The 21,650-nt window shown below is 36.7% G+C and overlaps 1 protein-coding gene across 1 annotated transcript; it reads left to right on the forward strand.

The window, feature by feature from the left end:
• Nucleotides 1–1,317: 1,317 nt before the first annotated feature.
• LOC143583206 (uncharacterized) lies at nt 1,318–4,834 on the forward strand. The gene is made up of 4 exons (XM_077065578.1): nt 1,318–1,664; nt 2,128–2,919; nt 4,023–4,070; nt 4,166–4,834. The coding sequence occupies exons 1-4, from the start codon at nt 1,485–1,487 to the stop codon at nt 4,394–4,396; spliced, it is 1,251 nt and encodes a 416-aa protein (XP_076921693.1). The 5' UTR covers nt 1,318–1,484; the 3' UTR covers nt 4,397–4,834.
• The last annotated feature ends 16,816 nt before the right edge of the window (nt 4,835–21,650 follow it).

Consider the following 21,650-nt stretch of genomic DNA (forward strand, 5'->3'; position numbering starts at 1 on the left):
AGGAAGACATAGTAGTCTACTTGCGTAGTTGAAGCTTGACCTTAATTCTTCTTTAATCGAGCTAATCTAATTATTTTTAATAAATCACAAGTTTTCACCCTACTTGGATATATAAATATAAAGTCTGCTTCTAAAACCTAAAATAGTTTTGCTGATCAATCTAGCAAGTTGTTACCTAATTCTCAATAATTGACTATTGCAACTCAAAATAAAATAAATCATATTGTAAGTTGTAAATCATATATGTTATTAATAAAACTAATTACAGTAGAAACTATATAAAATAATACATTTGGGTTCATCAAAATTTATTAATTAAAAGAGTTATTAATTAATCGATAAATTAATAATTATTAATTTATATATTAATTAATATTTTATTAATTTATAGTAGAATACTTAGTTTACAAACACCTTTCAAGCTTCCACTTAATTATTGTATACAATGCATGTATATCAAATGAACGGCCCAATTTGAAAGAAACATTCAATCTCCCACCTTATTATGCTTTTTGTGTTTAATGTATCACTTTATGAACATTAAAAATATTTTCTATATATATACAAGATCACAATGGAGCCCCCTTCGCGAAACAAAGCTATTAAAACGGCAATCACATTGAACAATTTCTTGTTGAGCTATGAGAAAACAACACCAGAAGAAGTTCTTACCATGCTAAGAAAAATTAGAGACAAGATTCAAGGGGAAATTGATTTCAACAAAGAACAAAAGACAATTGAGTCATTTTTCAAGAAACCTTCATAAATCATTCATGTAATATGCTATATATAAAGAATTATTAATTTATATTTTATATAGGGTTTAAAAAATTATCAAAATGTATTATCTTATAATTTTAGCGAATTATTAATTTAGCACCCTATCCCCGAGTCGGGACCGGCAAAAAATATTATCTTAGAGAGTTTATTAAATAATCGAGTATTAATTTATTGAGTTTCTACTGTACTTTCTTTTAACAATCAACGAATAAAGCTCAGTTACATAGATAACTCAATGACAAAAGACGATCCAATACGCACGCGATCACAAACCTTGTCGGGTAGTCTAAACCTACCATCTCATGTTCCTAGAAAAACCTGTTGCCCGAAGGCTCAATACAAAACTCAATTGAGATCCGACCCAAATCTCAACTTACCTCCAATACCACTATCCAATACCACTATCGACAATAAAATTAAATAATAATAATAATAATAATAATAGTGAGTTGGTGTAAGTAAGAATAAAATAGAAAGTAAATAGAAGGAAACTTGAAAAAGGCAGGACCTTGAATAGAATGGGTTTGAAGAGCGAGGAAAAAGTGGAGAAAGATTTGGATTGAAGGCCAGGCAGACCACTCTTTACTTTCCCTAAATTTCTCCTTCTTCTCATTCATTCATCGATCAATAATAATAATAATATTATTCATACATCCAATTTTCAAATTGCTGATCAATCAATCACAGATCAAATTCATTCCATCATGTCCTGTTCTTCTTCCTCTGCATCTGAGGACGATGAGGACTTCGATTCCTACCGCAAAGGAGGCTACCACGCCGTCAGAGTCGGTGATTCCTTCGCCGCCGGTCGCTTCATCGCTCAACGGAAGCTCGGCTGGGGCCAATTCTCCACTGTTTGGCTCGCTTACGATACACAAACATCCGTAAGTTAAAGCTATTATTATTATTATTTCTACCCTTATTTCATGAGATCTGTCATCCCGATGCAGTTTCTAACCTAATTACGTCATTAATTTTAATAATACCAAATGTAGATCATTAGCTGTTATGGAAACTTAATATTATTATTATTATTATTATTTCTGATTTGTAGTTTTATCATTTTTGTTAATGTGAATCGGGTTAAGTTATCTTACACGGTTTCCTAAATCTAGGAATAAAAGACCGAAAAATATAACATTATGATCTGAACAAAATTTCTAAAATGTAAAATCGAAAACCGAAAACCTAATATCGCATATCGTAGAGTTCGACGAGACGGTTCTGATGCCGCAAGTTTGAGTTCGATCGGAGTCCGTTTGATACCATTTTTATGACTTTCTAGTTTTAGAGCCTATATTGGTGTTAGGGTTCATAATGATACAAGTTTCGGTTGTTAATTTGTAGAAATATGTTGCACTCAAGATCCAGAAGAGTGCACCTGAGTTTGTGCAAGCTGCGGTCCACGAGATCGAGATTCTATCGGCTCTAACAGAGAATGATCCGAAGAATGAGAAATGTGTTGTGCAATTAGTGGATCATTTCAAACACAGGGGCCCGAACGGGCAGCATTTGTGCATGGTTCTTGAGTATCTTGGTGATAGCATACTGCATCTGATAAGATATAACCGTTACAAAGGTCTTGAGTTAAGTAAAGTGAAGGAGGTGTGTAGATGCATATTAATTGGGCTTGATTATATACACCGAGAGCTTCATATTATACACACAGATCTAAAACCTGAGAATATACTTCTTATGTCTACGATAAATCCAGCGAAAGATCCGATTAGGTCGAAAACACCCCCCATTCTTGAACGGCCCGAGGGAAGTTTGGGCAGTGGAGGGGCGGTTAATGTGATTGAAAAGAAACTGAAGCAGCGGGCGAGAAGAGCGATGGCTAAAATTGCAGTTGAAAGACGGGGTGTGATGGGCGGTTGTGCACAAGAGGTGAAGCCTGAAAGATGCCTTGATGGCATTGATTTTAGGTGTAAGATTGTGGATTTGGGAAATGCGTGTTGGGCTGATAAACCGATTGCTGAAGAGATTCAAACGAGACAGTATCGGGCTCCTGAAGTTATTCTGCAATCGGGCTACTCGTTCCCGGTTGACATGTGGTCGTTTGCTTGCACTGCTTTTGAACTCGCTACTGGTGAAATGATGTTCGCTCCGAAGCCGGGACCTGGTTTCAGCGAAGATGAGGTATTGTGTTTTTACTTTTTGTTCATGATTGTAAACCTTTTCATAAATAGTTAGTGTTTATGCAATAAAAGCACATGTTGGGTGACTTTCGGCCGTTGGACTTGACCTGTTTTTTTTTTGGCAAACTTGTTTTGACTTTACCTGTTTGACCCTTAAGAGATAAAAGACATGATAACCTGGCCCATTTTATCTGTTCGAACTGTTATGTAAAAATATAACCTGAATTGACCCATTCATAAGCTATGCAGCTAATGCGGAAAAATATCGTATATCGGTCAAGGACCGATATTTGAGATATCAGTTATCGCGGTGAGATATCGGTAATTTTAATATCACACATATATAGCAATTTAACACTAACAATCTATCTATACTCTCTAATAAAAGTCTACAAATTTTGCCACTTGTCACTCCTATATTATACCCTACCCTTTTTAACAAATTTATATTAATAAAATAATAGTTATCATTCTTAAAATTTTTGCTTCAAAATTTGTTAATTTAATATTTACTTTCTATTTTTTTTCAAACATTTGATATTTATAATTATCTTTTACTTTAAAATTGTTTTAAAGACTATTGTACAACGACTGTGTTAATAGTGTTTAACGGGTTTATTGTTTCTTGTATACTGATTATTTATTAAATATTGTATTTTCAAGAACTACCCGTGTAGTACACGGGCCTCAAACTAGTTCAGTATACTCTCCTACCATTAACACGTTAGCCTTTTGCAACTTACAAAACACCAACATTGTAGCAAGTAGGAACTGATTAATACTTAAGCCACTAACATTAAACACTAGAAATTGACAATTAAGACTTATAAAATTGATATCGGGAAAATAGTGATATGTCGGTCAAATACCGGTCAATATCAATATTACCAAAAAAAATTTATATATCGGTCAATATCGCTGATAATATCGGAACCTATATTTTACCAAGGAACTGATAATTGATATATCGTTCATATGTTGGCGATATCGACTGCATAGTTCATAAGTAAATAGATCGACACTGACACTTCTGGTTTGTTGTTTATGGACCACTCTTAATATCTTCGGCTGGAATGATTTGCTTACGTGGCATGATCAATGCAGGACCACCTTGCTCTAATGATGGAACTTCTAGGAAAGATGCCTAAGAAGGTGACAAATATTCAACTCTTTCCATTCCCATCTAAACTATAAATATTAATACTTTTATTTTATTATTCTTTTCCTTTTTTACCAAACTTAAACAGATAGCCATTGGTGGGGGTCAATCCAAAGATTACTTTGATAGACATGGTGACCTTAAAAGGATCCGCAGACTCAAACACTCATCGCTGAGTCGTTTACTCATTGACAAGTTCAAGTTTGCTGAAAATGATGCTCGTGAATTTGCGGAGTTCTTGAATCCAATTCTTGATTTTGATCCAGAGAAACGACCTACCGCACAGCAGTGCTTGCAACACCCTTGGCTCCAAAAGTAATCTAGTTTGATGGCTGACATGGTTGAATTTGGGTTGATGTTTAAGGCGGGTAAGCAAAAGAAGTGATCAGAAGTTGTTTTTTGTTGCAGCTTGTTATCTATTTTCTTCCCACCTGTGATTTGTTTACATTTTTTTTTGTGAAATTGAATAATATCTGATTGTGTTTTGAATTAACTGCGATGTAATATAGACGTATATAGTTACATATTACATATATTTGATAGTGATTGGGGTTTTCTGTTGATCCCCTATCGGGATTTTCTTACTTGTTTTGACTATATTGCCCCGCTACACATTGACCCGTAAGAATGGCCATCGATAGCTTTTTGGTTTACATGTAAATCATAACATCGATCTTACATTTCTCTTTACGCTAATGAGACCAGAGGGAAGCCGTAACGTTTCTTTTATTACCAAATGCAGATAACTTGAATGTCTTTCTCTGTGATCCATGTTTTCCCGATGAAGGCTTCTCTAACTTTGGTTTGTACCTTCATTACATCAGGGTTTCTTACCGTCTTTGCCACTGCCCACTTGACTGCTATGATAATGTAGCAGTGCCTGCTGCAAATATATCTTGCACAATAAATTGAAACCCTTAAACTTAACAAATAACAACTTATGATCAAGTGATATATGTGATGCACAGTTTGAGAAATGACAAATCAAGCCGCCAAGGTTGGGTGGGCCGCTAAGACTGGCAGAGTAGCGACTTGACGGTTGCTTTTACGGGTTACCAGCTTTATGGGTTTATTAATGTATTTTCTCATAATAGTAAGTTTTGTAATAAAAATTTTGAAATACCAAAAGTGGTTCATTAATACATAGAAATAATTATATTACAGGATCGTTTTCTGACTTTTACACTGTTGAACTGAAAATTGAACTTTTAAATCTTGAACCAAACTGTATAATATAAAAGCTGCTGACTTGTTTCATATTGTACTGAATGAACAGTTTCATTATAATAAAACAAAGCAAATTCGTGTCTTTGTGAGGGTATCCGGGGCGTATCTCGGGTAATGAAATCGGCTTCATCAGGTTCTTGGCAACACCGCCGACAACCCATTGGTTTCTAATTTCGGTTTCCAAAATCACCTTGTACTACCTGCATACTCTGTTGAAGAATATGGGCAAATGCCCTAACATGTAACAATCAAAAATAATTTAGTATTTCTTTAGTTAAGGGTTAACTACGTTAAAATATTTCTAATACTACACCATCGTTCACCGAGACTTGACCTATTGGAGAGGGGCAACATGCTATATACATGGATAGTGCTAGGTCGAAGACACTTGGATGGTCATTCTTTATATAAAACGGTAAATTTTAAAAGTTTGATGTATTAATATAAAAGGATTATATAAAGAATGACCATCTAAGTGCCTTTGACCTAGCGCTATCTAGGTATATAACATGTTGCCTCTCTCCAATAGGTCGAGTCTCGGTGAATGATGGTGTAGTATTAGAAGTAGACAAAATTGCGGTTAAGAAAATATAATGAGTGACCTGAAATCACATCAATATCTTTAAACACGTCAACCCAAAATGAAATATGTTAAATTTAGATTAGGAAAGCATGTTAATGCATTTTATCATTGTGTCTTATCCTGTATAGCTCGCTAGGCTTTTAGTTCAACTGTATAGGTTGTTTGGATATGCTTGTAATGATACAACCCCATATACCTAAATGTGGGTGTATAAGAGTTCATATGCATCAGGCCATGCACATGGGGATGTATGCACATAGCCAGACTATAAATAGATCTGTTTATGCACATGCAATTTAACTTTTGGGCATTTGATCATTTTAAGCAACATTATGTAGTTGAATTATCTCTAGACACTCACACATAATTCATACACATATCAAGCTAATTCAAGCATCATTTGAATGTAACATGTGTAAATCATATGAAAGCGGATTCCGCAAGTCTCTTATCAATTAGATATCTTAAGATTATCAAATCAGGCTTTCTCATATCATATTGAGATTGAGAAAATGAGTGTTGATGCTAAAGATGGAATCATTAGAGTTACAACTAAAACAGAAGTCCACACCATCATCATTAGAGATCTTGGCAAGAGTCTTTCTTTCTTTCTTCTTCTTATCCTCGAATCCGTAAATATACATATGAGTTCTTGAAACTTGATTTAGAAGTATGGAGAGGCAACAAGACTATGTTATACCCTATGTGTCAAGAAGTGTATACAATACCAATGGTATTTGGTAAATCAACAAGTTCATCTAGATTTAGCCATGAACTTATTAAAATTACCAACGAATCAAAGCGCGACATGAGTAATTTAATGTAACATATTTGAATCTATAATATCACATTGGTGCAACATATCACCTGGATGTAGACATGTTCAAAACGGTTTGGGACTAGGAACCGGAACCGGTTCCTATATTCAAAACCCTCAATTAAACCGGTTCCAGGCTCGAACCGGTTAGGGAACCGAACCGGTTCTCCCACCCTCGGACCCCTAACCTATCTAACCGGTTCTTACCGGTTCCTAAACCGGTTCCTGTACCGTAACCGGTTCCAACCGGTTACGGTGTAAAAAATTTTTTTTTTTTTCGTTTTTCGTTTGCGATTTGGATTCTAAACTACGATTCGTATTTGTATAACATGAAAAATAAAAAAAACAATTAACATAAAAATAAATATAAAGTTGTGACATGTTTTAAAATCTTCAAAAACAAACTAACAAAACATTAAACTTATAAATATAAAGTTGTGACATATTATTTCTAGAAAAGCCTTCTTGTTCGTCGTAATTATTGAGCGGAGACTTCTTCCCCGGAATTACTTGTAGAAATGCCTTCTTGTTCGTCGTGCACTCGAACATCAAGTGGTGTTTCATCTTCGAGAGTGGTTACGTGTTGAATACGATCGATTGAGTCAAAGTGATCCTTTAAGCAAATGCACATCTCCACCGACTCCGAATTTAGTCTTGTTCTTCTCACCGATATTACCCTGCCACTAAGAGAAAAAGCGGATTCCGAAGCTACCGTAGAAGCTTGGACGGTTAGTAAATCACGGGCCATGGTGGCAAGAATCGGAAACTCGGTTTCCTTTACCTTCCACCAAGCCAAAACATCAAAAGTGCCATATTCATCTTCGGATAAACCGGTAGAGTAATCATTTGCACTATACCTTTCTAGTTCGCTTGAAGGGGTGTTACCCCTTTGTTTTTTAGCCGTTACGTTGCGAACGGTGTTCATAAGGCTAATCATGGGATCTCGTACTCTAGTAGCACTTGAACTTGATGAAGACCCCCCCGGCATAGGCATGTGTATGTTTGACCCATATTTATTTAAATAAAAGTCATACATAAATTTAAAATTCAAGTTAAAATCATTTTTTGCCTCTGTTGAAAAGTTTGAGTCAACTTCATGCATATCTAAGGCTGAAAAAATTTCGTCTATCACACATTCAACCCCCGTAACATTTAACATTGGGTTTAAAGCGGCGGCGCAAGTAAAAACCGGTGACAATTCAAGAAAGTATTTTTTTAATTTAAACTTCATTGGTAATATGATGTTTGAAAACATTGGACTTTTATTTTCAAATTCTTTAAGATTGTTAACCATTAAAAATAACTCCGAAAGAACCAAGGGACTTGTCGGATAATACGTTCCCGATAGTTTCGTAGTTGATGTTTTAAAAACTTCAAGAAAAGTCGATAAGTCATTGATAATTTCCCATTTCTCATTTGAAAAGGGGATTGCCAAATCATTCTCGGCAAGACTAGAATGAAACATTTGTAAAGTTTCTTTTTGTTTCAAAGCACTTTGAAACATTATGCAAGTGGAATTCCATCGATGAGGTACATCCCAATTAGCTCCCAAAGCTTTTCTTCCCGTATCTTTACAAAATTTTCTATATTCCATTTGTCTTTTTTTACTTTTCTTAAAAACTTCATGTATCATTAGTCTAAAATCGTTTATAACCGATGTAACCTCATCCGAAGCAAGTCCGTCTTGCACGATTAAATTAATGATATGTGCAACACACCTTGAGTGAAAAAATACACCATTGCAAATCGGCGTATATTTTAATTTTAATTTATCAACCGCCGATGTATTATTCGACGCGTTATCAAATGCAATTGAAAATATTTTATTTTCTAGTTTATAAGTTTTTATAACATAATCTAAAATTTCAAACAAATTATCTCCCGTATGTGGATACTCAAAGAGTTCGAAAGCAATGGTGCGTTTCATCATTTCCCACGATGACGGGTCTACCCAATGAGCGGTGACACAAAGATAAGATTCGGGTAGACCATGTGGAGCCGACCAAACATCACTAGTTAAGTTTATTCCCGTATTTATATTTTCAAAATATGCAATTAGTACCTCTTTGGCCTTCTTCCACAATTTTAAACAATAACGTTTAAGAGTATGACGACTTACGTGAGTGTATTGTGGTTGAAGCGTATCTCGAATCATGGCGGTTAAGCGAGGGTTGTCGAAGTGGCTAAACGGCAAAGCTTCTTGAATCACAAACTTCGCCATACGATCTTGAACTCGATCAATTTGGTATGTAAATATTCCGCCTTCACTATCCATTTGCGTTTGTTGCGAATCGACGTTCTTTTTCAACGCCTTGCAATACGGTTTTTCGATGTGTTTCTTCAAATTTGAATTCGAAAGTGGGTTTAAATAAATCCCACAAAACTTGCACCGAGCCTTGAATGAATGGTCACTCAATTCAACCAAATCCCAATTGCACCAAATCTCTTGATTACGATTATGAGGTACAATACGAACGAAACTTGGTTCGGCGTTGGAACCTTGACCAACCGATGATTGTGAGGTAGCCATAACAACAAATATGAATATAGAAGAAGAGAAAACAAGAGATTAGAGAACTCAAAACGTTGTAATAGCGTTTTTTTGTATTTTTTTGCGTTCGGGTTTGCGTTTTGAGTGTTGTGATGAACCCATGACACCAAATACCTATTTATACTAGTAGTGGGGTGCTTGGGGGAGCCAAAAAACGGCTATTTTTGACCCCAACGGTCAAAAAACGGCCAAAAAAACGATTTCCAACGGCTATATTCGATCCAACGGCTAGAACCGGTTAGAAACCGGTTCCGGATGGTTCGGTTCCAGAACCGGTTCCGGTTCGGTTCCGGTTCCTACCCGCCCACACTCAGAAATGCAAGAAACGGTCACGGATCATCGGGTTGAATCAGATAGGGTCCGGTTCCTACAAAAATCGGGTAGGAACCGGTTCGGGTCCGGTTCGGGTCCACCGGTTCGGTTCCAGGAACCGGTTTAGTTGCCCATCTCTACCTGGATGCAAGGCAACATATTACATTTCTTGTGCCACGATTAAAAAGAAAAGAAAGTCAAATGGCTATTTTGGTAAATTCAAAAGGTTAAGATTGTTTTGTTAGGCTAAGGGTAATGGGGCTTGGTTGAGCCCCAGGTGAGCCAAGCAAAATCTGACACGTAGGCGATGACATGACCATGGATCAAGCCCCTCAACCAAGCCCCAGAGGGTGTAGTGGTCCAGGTGATCAGGGGCTTGATCCAGTTTTTTATTTATTTAATTATTTTAAATAATACATTAAATAATAATATAAAACATTACATTAATAATAATATAAAACATTACGTTGATACTAGTCTAATACAAGATCATCGGGTCTTCTATCCCACAAATGCTCGACCAACTCATGCCGAACGTTGCCATGTAACTCACGGCTCTTGATGATATTTATGTTGGCGAGTTGTTGTTCATTGGTGATCTTCGATTCTTGTCTTGGAATATCACCTTGGTAGTTTTGACAAATAGCTTTACCCTCGTCTTCTAATATCATGTTATGTAGGATTATACACGTGATGACGACTTCCGTTATCTTCTCCCTTGTCCAAAATCTTATTGGATTCGCCAACATTGCCCATCTTTTCTTTAGGACTCCAAACGCCCTTTTAATATCTTTCCTTGCCGATTCTTGTTTCTTCGTGAAGTACTTTCGTTTGTCAGAAACTGGAGCCGCGTAAGCTTGAACAGGTATCCCCATTCGTTGTAAATACCATCAACGAGGTAGTACCCGTACTTGAAATGTTCTCCATTTGCAAAAAAAGCTTGAGGGGGTTCTACCCCGTCGATAAGGTCATCGATTATCGGTGACTGATCGATAACATTGAGGTCATTATTAGACCCGGCAACCCCAAATAACGCATGCCAAATCCAAAGATCCTGTGACGCCGCCGCCTCAAGTACAATAGTAGGGTCGGGGTGATCACCTCGATGGAATTGACCTCGCCAAACAGTGGAACACATAGCCCAACCAACATGCATATTATCAAGGCTACCAAGCATCCCGGGGAAACCATGCTTTTCACCGTGCACCTCGTATATGCGTTGGATATCATACATTGTTGGTCTACGTAAGTATTTCCGCTTGTATAGCGATATGACCCCAAAATATAATTATTAAAGTTATATAAGTTATGTAAATATTTGAAAAATATATAAACAAACGTAAAAACAAAATATACCTCTACAAAAGTGGTTAAGCGCATCGCGTCCGGTCTTTTTAGCCATTTGTAGATACTCGTCCAACATGTCCGATCCAACACCATACGCTAGTTGCCGAAGAGCGGCGGTAATTTTTTGAGTAGCCGTGAACCCAGGCTTACCTCTAGCGTCATCCCTTTGTTGAAAATACTCAAAGTGCTCCGGCAAGTCATTTGCTAGACGCATGAATAATCGTCTAGTCATTCGAAAACGGGTTCTAAAACTATCCTCACCATATGTGGGATTGGGACTAAAATAGTGACGTATCAAAGTTTCGTTAGCGGTATTTTGATCACGAATACGCGGTTGGCGGAACAATGGGGCTCAGGGGCGATTTTGATCTCTCAAAAAGCTTACCGTCGTTTGAACCGCTTGACAAATGAGTTCGTCTTCTTCGGTAGAATAGGAAGACGAAGACGATGACGACGATGCCATTTATAAATATATAAATAGAAGTTTTGATAGAGAGAATGTATGTTTTGAGTTTTTATAGAAAGCGTGGATTTGTATTTATAGGAAGAAAAAATTAAATATTTATGACTGGCCAACGGTAAGGTTGACCAGTCAACTCACCTCCAACGGCTATATTGCCCCGCGACCACAGCCACGCCGGCCGGCCGCGCCCGCCTTCACCTGAGGGGTGTAGCGGTATTCGCGAGCCACGTAGGCGGCCGCGCCCACCCCTCACCCCCCACTACCCTCAGTCTTAATTATCTTGATCAATATGTTTAATTTGGTAATTATTATTATTATTATTATTATTAATACACACTTGTAGCAAAAACATGGTACGTATTTGACTAGGAAACATGCCAAATAATCAAATATTGCTCTTAAGTCTTAACACATAAAGTTTGTTATATCAATATTTGATTGATCGACATGCGTATATGTAAAAAAACCTTTTTTGTTTTATTGGTATTTAAGTTTTAAAAAAATAGTAAGTAGATCATGCTGATAAATAGTAAAGCGAGAACTTTTAGTAATTTGAAATTTAAAAAGAGATGAGATACGAAACATATTTGAATGGTGATCTCTTATCGTTTTAAAAAGTATTATATATATTCAACAATCTTTCATTCTGAATTGTAAATATCGTTTGTAGGGTTGGGGGTTGGGCGCCGTTTCTAGCTTACGAGAGCTTGGTCATCTCCACGTGTCTCTCGTCGGCTAGAAATCAACCAACTGTTGTTGCAGATTACACAACCATGCGCGTTGCTAAGGAGTACGTGTATCCGATGGTGTTTGAGCTAGATCCAGCAATGAGTTCTGCTACGATGTTCATGCAGGTAATTAATCTCAAATATTTTATTCTCACATTAACTTTATTTAATGTGAATTGTCTGTTTTTTAGTTATATATTACTTAATGTGTTTTGTTGATGGATTAAGCAATTGATTCAAATAAGTTACTGATGAAAAAGAGAATTGTTAACAACTTTCTAATTAAGGCTTGATCAAAGGTTAGAGAATCGTTTAGAGGATTACATCTAGCTAGTTAATATAAAGATTAGTTAGTTATTGATATGGGATACGGGATTTTCTTATTTGCGTATATTATTTACTCGTCCTTTTGCTACGGTTTTTCACCCATAAGAAGAAATAAGCTTTTTAATGTCACCCACCATCTTTTCACGTACTCGAGCACATTCTTTGATATTAGCAATCTCTAAAATATTTCTCGTTTCATTCCAAAAGTGTCTGTCGACTAAAAAAGTTATGAGTTGTTAACTTGTTATAGTTATACAGATGGTTTTTAGTTTCATGTATCGAATTTTTAACCGTAAACAACAATCTGGTCATCATTCTGAATGTATTCAACCAACAATATCATAACACCTTGGATCTAAACTCTAAACAAAAACAATCGAACATATGAATAAAAAATACTTAATTGGTCAATATCAAACTTTTCAACAATTTGATAACTTGCTTAACAAAGTGTTAAGCATAAATCTTAACTAACATCCTAGATCGAGTTGTCACTGTCACCATCGTTGAGTAGTTCATGTGAACCGTTTGCCTCGTAACCCACACATGTGGATATTGTGCTCTCAGCATCTGGAAACTTTGTGCGTGTGAACTTTGAGATTCTTCTGTATTCTACTTGTTATGTTTGAGTTTCTAATCGAGAGCAACAACTTGACTTTGAAGATCTTCAGTCTCACTTGAAGCTAAAGTTGAGTCAATTCAACTACCAAAATAATTAATCTAATTAATGATCTTTATTCCTCAAAACAGGTCATACATAACAATACTTATGATCAATCGTTCTAAAAGTAACTTATCCACCACCTTGTTTTTAGGGTGAAGAATATTTTCCTAACAAAATAAAAGGTATGAACACAATATTTATATAACTAATAACATTTTTCCTTACATGAAATTTTTGTAATGAATCATTATTCACCTATAACATAACCAAGGAGTAAAACCAATACAACGTACATTATTAACTAAAGTATAATATAATATTACACAAGTTTCACTAACCTTTATCAATAATCACAACTTATCATCTATGTTAGCAAAATCCAAGTTCTCTTTATTTTATGTACCCCAAGTAACAGTTACGCCGGCCATAATTATTATTAACCAACTTTATAAAGTTCAATTAACACCACAAAACGATGAGAGCATGCAGCCAAGCCCAATTAATTTAGCGAACAATGTGTGCAAGTAATCATGAGAACCTAAAAGGCTTGCCTCTTGAATTGCCTCAATGTATTCCATGTCATTGTGTAGTAATGCAAGGGTATGATACACATCTCTATAAGAAGGGCATATCTGAGCATTAACGGTGTGCGTATCTTTTCAAATGGCGTTGGACTTTTCACTCTGTTAAGAAGGACCCGTGAAGAATGCGCATCTCTGAGAGCAGTTGATATTGCATGAATTCATTCAGCTAGAAAATCCTAATTTCCAATCACGGGGATGAGTGTGACAAACAAATTTTGTTGGGAATTCTGAATAAGTTAGTTAAAGTGCGTGAGGATATGTTACGTTGAATGTCATCCACTATCCGAACATTGAATATGCGACATAATCTGTATTCTTCAACACATTATCAAGCTCAACATTTGTACCGTAAATAACCCGTTGTTTACGAGGAAGGTGGAAAGGTAAGCTCATAACCAAAGGTACCCTATAATGCATCTCATATCCAAAAACATGCCACCAGTATTTTGTTGGTCGCCTCAAGCATTAGAGAAATACATAGTCGCTCAACCAGGACCTTTGTTGATGCATTTAAAAGGTATTTTATAGACGGTCCCTGATTGCCCCATTCGGCGTTTATGTGTGCCTCATATCGTTTCATGAGGATCTTGTTGTAGGGTACAACGTTTCGGTTATCCAATTTGATACATAATGTTTTAACAAAAACATCATAATCGTATATTATGTATTTATATCGATTGATGTTTCATATTGAAATTTCTTAGAGAAATTCTTTGAATTATTTGTCAATCATGCATGGACAAAATTTGTTGAAATGCCGCATGGACCACGCATCATTAACTCAGTCACTAAGTCATATAATTCTGAATTTTCGTTCTTATCAGGAATCTTAGCACTGATTTACGGATTGATATGCTCGACATTAGGAAGATTGTCTTCCATATGCTTAACCACGCAAAGATGAGCATGACTGTCATACTCTCAAAATCCACTAACGGGATTTTACCGTTAGAGGGTGTGAACTAACAGGATCGTAGTCATTAGTTATATCAAATATCATTACTAAAGTTTTAATAACAAACAAAACATACAAGTCTGAAATAAATGCGGAAGCGTAAACAGTAAAGTAAATTGTAGTGTCAACACCGGACGACTTAAAGCAAGAGTTGGTATGATAAAGTTAAAAGCAATCTAACACATATGAGAATTGTGCATGCATGTCCTAAACCGTGCGCCCGCCTGCCTCAGCTACCTGAGATAAACATACTAAAAGTGTCAACACAAGGTTGGTAAGTTCATAGGTTTAAATAAAATAATCGTTGCGTTTTAGCGTCACCGGATTGAGTTATTCAAATATATATCAATAAGTAGCTAACCTATCAAGCATGTATTACTAAGTGTTCAACACCGAAGCTGACTGATTATACGTTTGCCTTGCCACCATGTCAACCACGACCATGGTAATGTGTTAGCCAAAATTACACCCACTCGACCTACAGTCGAGTTTACCACAGAAGCACACGTGAGTTAGGTTTCGGGAAATATTTTCATTTTATTTTTAGCATGTACGGTTTTATCACAAGAGTTAAAACAACACAGTAGGTACACAACAGTCATTATCAGGAGCAACAAAAAGTTCTTGACTAGTCCCATTACATGGTTAATTCAATTAATACAAGGCCAATTGGGTTAGATTCTACACTCAATTTATTAACTTACAGAGGTGGAATCAACTCAATTGGTCTTGTCGTTTGTAAGATATGTTATTAACAAATCAGCCTATAAAAAGGCTTTCCGAATCAGAACTGCACAACTAATTTATAAATTCATAAAAAGTGACTTCCACGTGTCCAAAAATTACAAACTTGGATTCCCTGGAAACTAGACTCGACATACCACATCAGGGAATTAATAGCCACTTCAATATATGTCATTAACACCAACTTACAGTCAAATATATACGAATTTTCAGTCCAATCAGCATGCTGTTTTCGTCTAAATTCAATACAAGTTTTTCTACCACAATCCATGCATAAACCATACTAGACACATAATAAATCAACCATGCTCTTAAATTTCACTTTTCATGCATATCTAGGGTTTATACAAAAATTTACATTCAAGCAAACATGCAATTGACAATTAATAACAACATAACTAGTAATCAGAACCATTGGTTATAGCGAACTAGAATTGCATTCATACTAGACTATATCAGCAACGACCCATTAGTTATGATCTTACGTAATACATATATATTTATTTTTTCATTTTCTTTATTTCTTTTTTTCCTCATTCACTCATACGTACATAACCATATACGACATATTCTGTAGGGATGTCAACACCATCATCATCATCCAACCCGGTGGCCCACGCCCCAGGAAAGGAACCGCAGATTTCCAAACCATCACCACCTCGAGCAGGCCCAACACTAGCAGCCCCCATACCAAAGAGGCACTGCCCACCTAGAGTCGCACACGAGAGCAACGGTAACTGGAGTTGGTACCTAGGTTTGACCGAGCAGTATGTTTACCGTGAGGAAGTTCCCCCACTACCCACCTCTAGCTGCCATATGTCCCTCCACACACTACCACCCCTAACCCTTCTGATGGAGCGCGTTTTCGCAGCTTTCGCCTCTTGTTTGGATCGTGAAGTTAACATCATGCACTCAACGAGGGCGAAGGTTACGGGGTTGCTAGGGGATGGAACGGAGGTAAGGAAGAGAATTTCATACTTGACTGACGCAATGAAGGAAACTCAAGATGCTCATGTCCATCTAATGAGACTAGTACTCAAGATGCAATCAGAAATTTTAGACTCGAAGGAAGAAATTAGTGATGCAAGAGGCAATGCATTGGTAGCTCTCGCTCATTGCGCAACACTAGAGGCACAAATTTTTCCGAACGCAGAAGAACCGGAGGAGGAACCAACAGAGGATCCCGAAGAAGATCCTGAAGAGGATCCTGAAGAAGACCCAGAGGAAGAGCCGGCTGAGGAGGATGCACACTCGGACGTGTCCTCAGGCGACAACATATCAGGATGATAACACCTAGATGGAGGGGTTGTCTCCATCCAACTTATATTTTCTATGATTTTAAGGTTTGATTTTAAATACTTTGTAGCGAATACAATGGTTTTAATCAAAAATTATTATTTGGATTATTATAAGGTTGTGTTGCGATGTGTGGACATTATATTTCTTTAATCGTCGTTTGAATACATGGTTTCATATACAAACCATACATGTAATAAAAAGGTAGGAAAGGAAGGAAAGAAAAGAAATAAAATGTTCACACATCGCAACACAACCATATAATAATCCAAATAATAATTCTTGATTAAAACCATTGTTTTCGATACAAAGTATTTAAAATCAATCCTTAAAATCATAGAAAATATAAGTTGGATGGAGACAACCTCTTCATCTAGGTGTTATCATCCTGAGATGTCGTCGTCTGAGGACACGTCCGAGTGTGCATCCTCCTCAGTCGGCTCTTCCTATATGTCTTCTTCAGGATCCTCTGTTGGTTTCTCCTCCGGTTATTCTACGTTCGGAGCAATTTGTGCCTCTAGTGTTGCGCGACGATAGAGAGCTACCGCTGCATTGCCTTTTGTATAATTAATTTCTTCCTTCAAGTCTAAATTTTTTTATTGCATCTTGAGTACTAGTCTCATTAGATGGACATGAGCATCTTGAGTTTTCTTCATTGCGTCAGTCAGGTATGTAATTCTCTTCCTTACCTCCGTTCCATCCCCTAGCAACCCAGTAACTTTCGCCCTCGTTGAGTGCATGATGATAATTTCACGATCCAAACAGGAGGCGAAAGCTGCGAAAACGCGCTCCATCAGAAGGGTTAGGGGTGGTAGTGTGTGGAAGGACATATGACAGCTAGAGGTGAGTAGTGGGGGAACTTCCTCACGGTAAACATACTGCTCGGTCAAACCTAGGTACCAACTCCAGTTACCGTTGCTCTCGTGTGCGACTCTAGGTAGGCAGTACCTCTTTGGAATCTGTCACACCCCCGGCCAAAGGCGGAAAGCCAAGGGCGTGGACGAAGTCGCAGATTGAATAAGCCATAACACAGGTTAAGAGTCTAAATGAAATGCATACATAAATATTCAAGTTACATTGTTCAAAAGATACAAATAACACCACAATTGTCCAACAGATACTAAATCTAGTACTACGCCTTCGGTCTTCTCCTAAGGCCATCTAGAAATCCCTGTTCTTCATCTATCAGCATTACCTAAAAATATGCAGGAAAACGTCAACTACAAAAATAGTTGAGTGAGAACATAAGTTTGTGGTAAAAAGAAAAAGGGATTTCATACACAAGCATGGGGGCTGCTAGTGATTGGCCTGCTCGAGGTGGTGATGGTTTGGAAATCTGAGGTTCCTTTCCTGGGGCGTGAGACACCGGGTTGGACGATGATGATGGTGTTGACATCCCTACAGAATAGGTCGTATATGGTTATGTGCGTATGAGTGAATGAGGAAAAAAAAGAAATAAAGAAAATGAAAAAATACATATATATGTATTACGTAAGATCATAACTAATGGGTCGTTGCGGATATAGTCTAGTATGAATGCAATTCTAGTTCGCTATAACCAATGGTTCTGATTACTAGTTATGTTGTTATTGATTGTCAATTGCATGTTTGTTTGAATGTAAATTTTTGTATAAACCCTAGATATGCATGAAAAGTGAAATTTAAGAGCATGGTTGATTTATTATGTGTCTAGTATGGTTTATGCATGGATTGTGGTAGAAAAACTTGTTTAGTATTGAATTTAGACGAAAACAACATGCTGATTGGGCTGAAAATTCGTATATATATTGTAAGTTGGTGTTAATGGCATAATTTGATGTGGCTATTAATTCCCTGATGTAGTATGTCGAGTCTAGTTTCCAGTAAATCCAAGTTTGTAATTATTTGACACGTGGAAGTCACTTTTTATGAATTTATAAATTAGTTGTGCAGTTCTGATTCGGGAAGCCTTTTTATAGGCTGATTTTGTAATAGCATATCTCACAAACGACAAGATCAATTGAGTTGATTTCACCTTTTGGAAGTTAAAAAATTGAGTGTAGAATCTAACCCAATTAGCCTTGTATTAATTGGATTAACCATGTAATGGGACTAGTCAAGAACTTTTTGTTGCTCCTGACAATGACTGTTGTGTACCTACTGTGTTGTTTTAACTCTTGTGATAAAACCGTACATGCTAAAAATAAAATGAAAATATTTCCCGAAACCTAACTAACGTGTGCTTCTGTGGTAAAATTTTGGTGATTTATATGCATGTTATGAATAGTGAAATAGAGTCTTCTTGACGTACTAAATTTTGTCTCGGAAACCTAGATGCTAAATTCTTGTTGGAATGTGAAAAGTTGGTTGTTTGATCGATGTTTGAGTTGTGTTTGACATATGTGCCCTTTTAGTTGATGATATACTGAAAATATATCGTACTAACATTAAATGCCATACTTGATCACATCCGTAACTTATCACCAACGTGTTGTTGAGTCACACTTGTTTCACAAATGTAACACGAACACACCTCATGCATAACTTTTATGTGTCGAGTCTAGAGACTCACTCATGGTTCAAAACACTTAAAAATATCATTTTTGTTTTAGAGCACTAGTGAGGATTTCCTTTTTTCTCGGACTTCAGTAACTTCGCAAACAGTGAGTTTCACGTCCCCTCTTACCCTTTTTACGTTTTATTAGTGGGAGATAACATACTCCAAACACTATAGATTTTGTTTATTATGTATATATCACTTGTAAGACTAAGTGGCAACAAACCAACTAAGTCCTTCAGAAACAATCGCACCGGTTAATATTGGATAATAGCGGGTCAGTGTTGAGTAGTACTACTGGGTTTGACAAACCCCACCTGACTCTAAACTCGACTGTAGGTCGAGTGGGTGTAAATTTGGCTAACACTTTACCATGGTCGTGGTTGACCCGGTGGCAAGGCAAACGTATAATCAGTCAGCTTCGGTGTCTAACACTTGTTAATACATGCTTGATAGGTTAGCTACATATTGATATATATATTTGAATAACTCAATCTGGTAACGCTAAAACGCAACGATTAATTTATTTAAACCTGTGAACTCACCAACCTTGTGTTGACAGTTTTAGTATGTTTATCTCAGGTAGCCGAGACGGGCGCGCGGTTTAGGACATGCATGCACAATTCTCATATGTTTTAGATTGCTTTTAATCGCTGTTGGATGGCTATTGGCACGTGGTCAAAGATCGTGGAGCGGCTAAGTGGAAGACTTCCGGATAATTAGGAGATATTGTTATTATCTTATTTAAATGAGTTATGATCGAGTAGAAAAACACATGTAATATCACACACACTAGAGCTGAAAACAAACATTCTCTCTACACTAGCATACTTTGTAATCTCGATCATAAATTCCACCGCATTTGTAACCACCTTTCGTTTATTAATATAATCGACGGTGATAGTTTTCACCGTCCGGGGTTTTTTTGTGCCGGATATCACGATAATCATATACTCATCAACCAAAGGTTACCTTGTTGATCATTGACTAAAGTAATTAGATCAAAGATTATCTTATTAATCCTTGACCGAAGTTATTTTACCAAGGATTGCCTTGATAAGTTTTGACCGAAGTAAGACTATCTTGATTAAGGGTTTTTTCTCTCGTGATCAAATCTTTGTGTTCACCAATATTACGACTACACACTTGTCATTATCAAGTTAGCACCTTACCTCACTTAGCAAATTTGGATACTTGATCCTTAGCAGATTTTTATCCAAAACATCTTGTTTCCAGCAACGTTAGTCCTTGGTGCTCCTGCAAGTGGAGGAGGCAATGGCAATGGAGCTTTTGATGAGAGAGAAACTGAAGATGGCATGGTGGTCGAAGCAGAGTTTGTTGAGAGGCCATTGATAGTAGTATAGGTAATAAGGTTGAAAATTGATAGGAAATAATCTGGATTATAGCACCAGTTGCCCCATGGTGGGCGCCAAATTGTTTTGGTCAAAAATCAACTAAGGATAATGTAGCAAATTTATAAAGTGAGGTTTAGTGCTTTGAAATTTAAGTGGTGAATATGCAAACAAAATATAGATGAACACAATGATTTGTTGCGAGGAAAAGCCCTTGATCTTGGTCGGATCGCCGGTACAAAAACTCCGGGTGATGACAAATCGTCTGTCACTACTTTATTAATAAATATCGGGTTACAATGGTTGGAGATAAAGATCGGTAATACAATAAATTCTAAGTGTGTGTGTTTCTAGAGAGAATTTTGAATAATGCTGAATTGTGCGAAGTAACAAGTGTATGACCTAGCTAATCAACAATCTCGTTAAAAATGAAAAATAACAATTTGCTAAACTTCCTATTAATCCGCCACTCTCCCACTAGTCATTTCCATCTCTTTGACCACGTGCATTATGAGTCTAATAGCGAGTAAATAGGAGGACTAAGTCTTATAGTTATACCTGTAAATTATAAACCTACACATGAGAAACAAGCATTAATAACAACAAATATTGAGGATCCTCGATCCTGGCTCAACTCCGGAACCTTTTTCAAGGATAATTGATCCAGACGTGTCTCAAGGATAACCTATCCTCATCACATATTATCCGTGCCCTAACCGTTTATATAGTCGATTTTCAAAGTATGGTTTGCCTCATGCGCATCTTTTCTTATATAAGCATACGGAAGGCAAACTTGTTTAACATATTGATCTGTATATCAGTGCTAAGATTTCGGATAAGAACGAAGATCCATAATTATATGACCTCGTGCGTAAGTTAATGATGCATGTTCCATGCGACCGTTATAATAAACTGTGTCCATGCATAATTGACAACAAGCGTCCAAAAAACTTCCTTTAAAATTTTCAAGATGAACGTCAATCGATACAAAAGGTTTTCTTTTACACATAAGACACGATTATATTGTTTTTGTTAAAAAAAATCTACTAGATAAGTGAAACGTTGTACCCTACAACAAGATCCTTTT

This window comes from Bidens hawaiensis, unplaced genomic scaffold, assembly GCF_021521415.1.
Source record: "Bidens hawaiensis isolate Kalapana, Puna unplaced genomic scaffold, B.hawaiensis_p1.1 tig00032166_1, whole genome shotgun sequence".
Classification (NCBI taxonomy): domain Eukaryota; kingdom Viridiplantae; phylum Streptophyta; class Magnoliopsida; order Asterales; family Asteraceae; genus Bidens; species Bidens hawaiensis.

What these genes read in the sequence shown, in the direction of transcription:
- LOC143583206 (XM_077065578.1), top strand. Translation starts at nt 1,485, where the DNA reads ATGTCCTGTTCTTCTTCCTCTGCATCTGAGGACGATGAGGACTTCGAT. An exon ending in CTTACGATACACAAACATCC is followed by an intron (nt 1,665 to 2,127) that starts GTAAGTTAAAGC and finishes GTTAATTTGTAG; the next exon opens with AAATATGTTGCACTCAAGAT. An exon ending in CTGGTTTCAGCGAAGATGAG is followed by an intron (nt 2,920 to 4,022) that starts GTATTGTGTTTT and finishes TGATCAATGCAG; the next exon opens with GACCACCTTGCTCTAATGAT.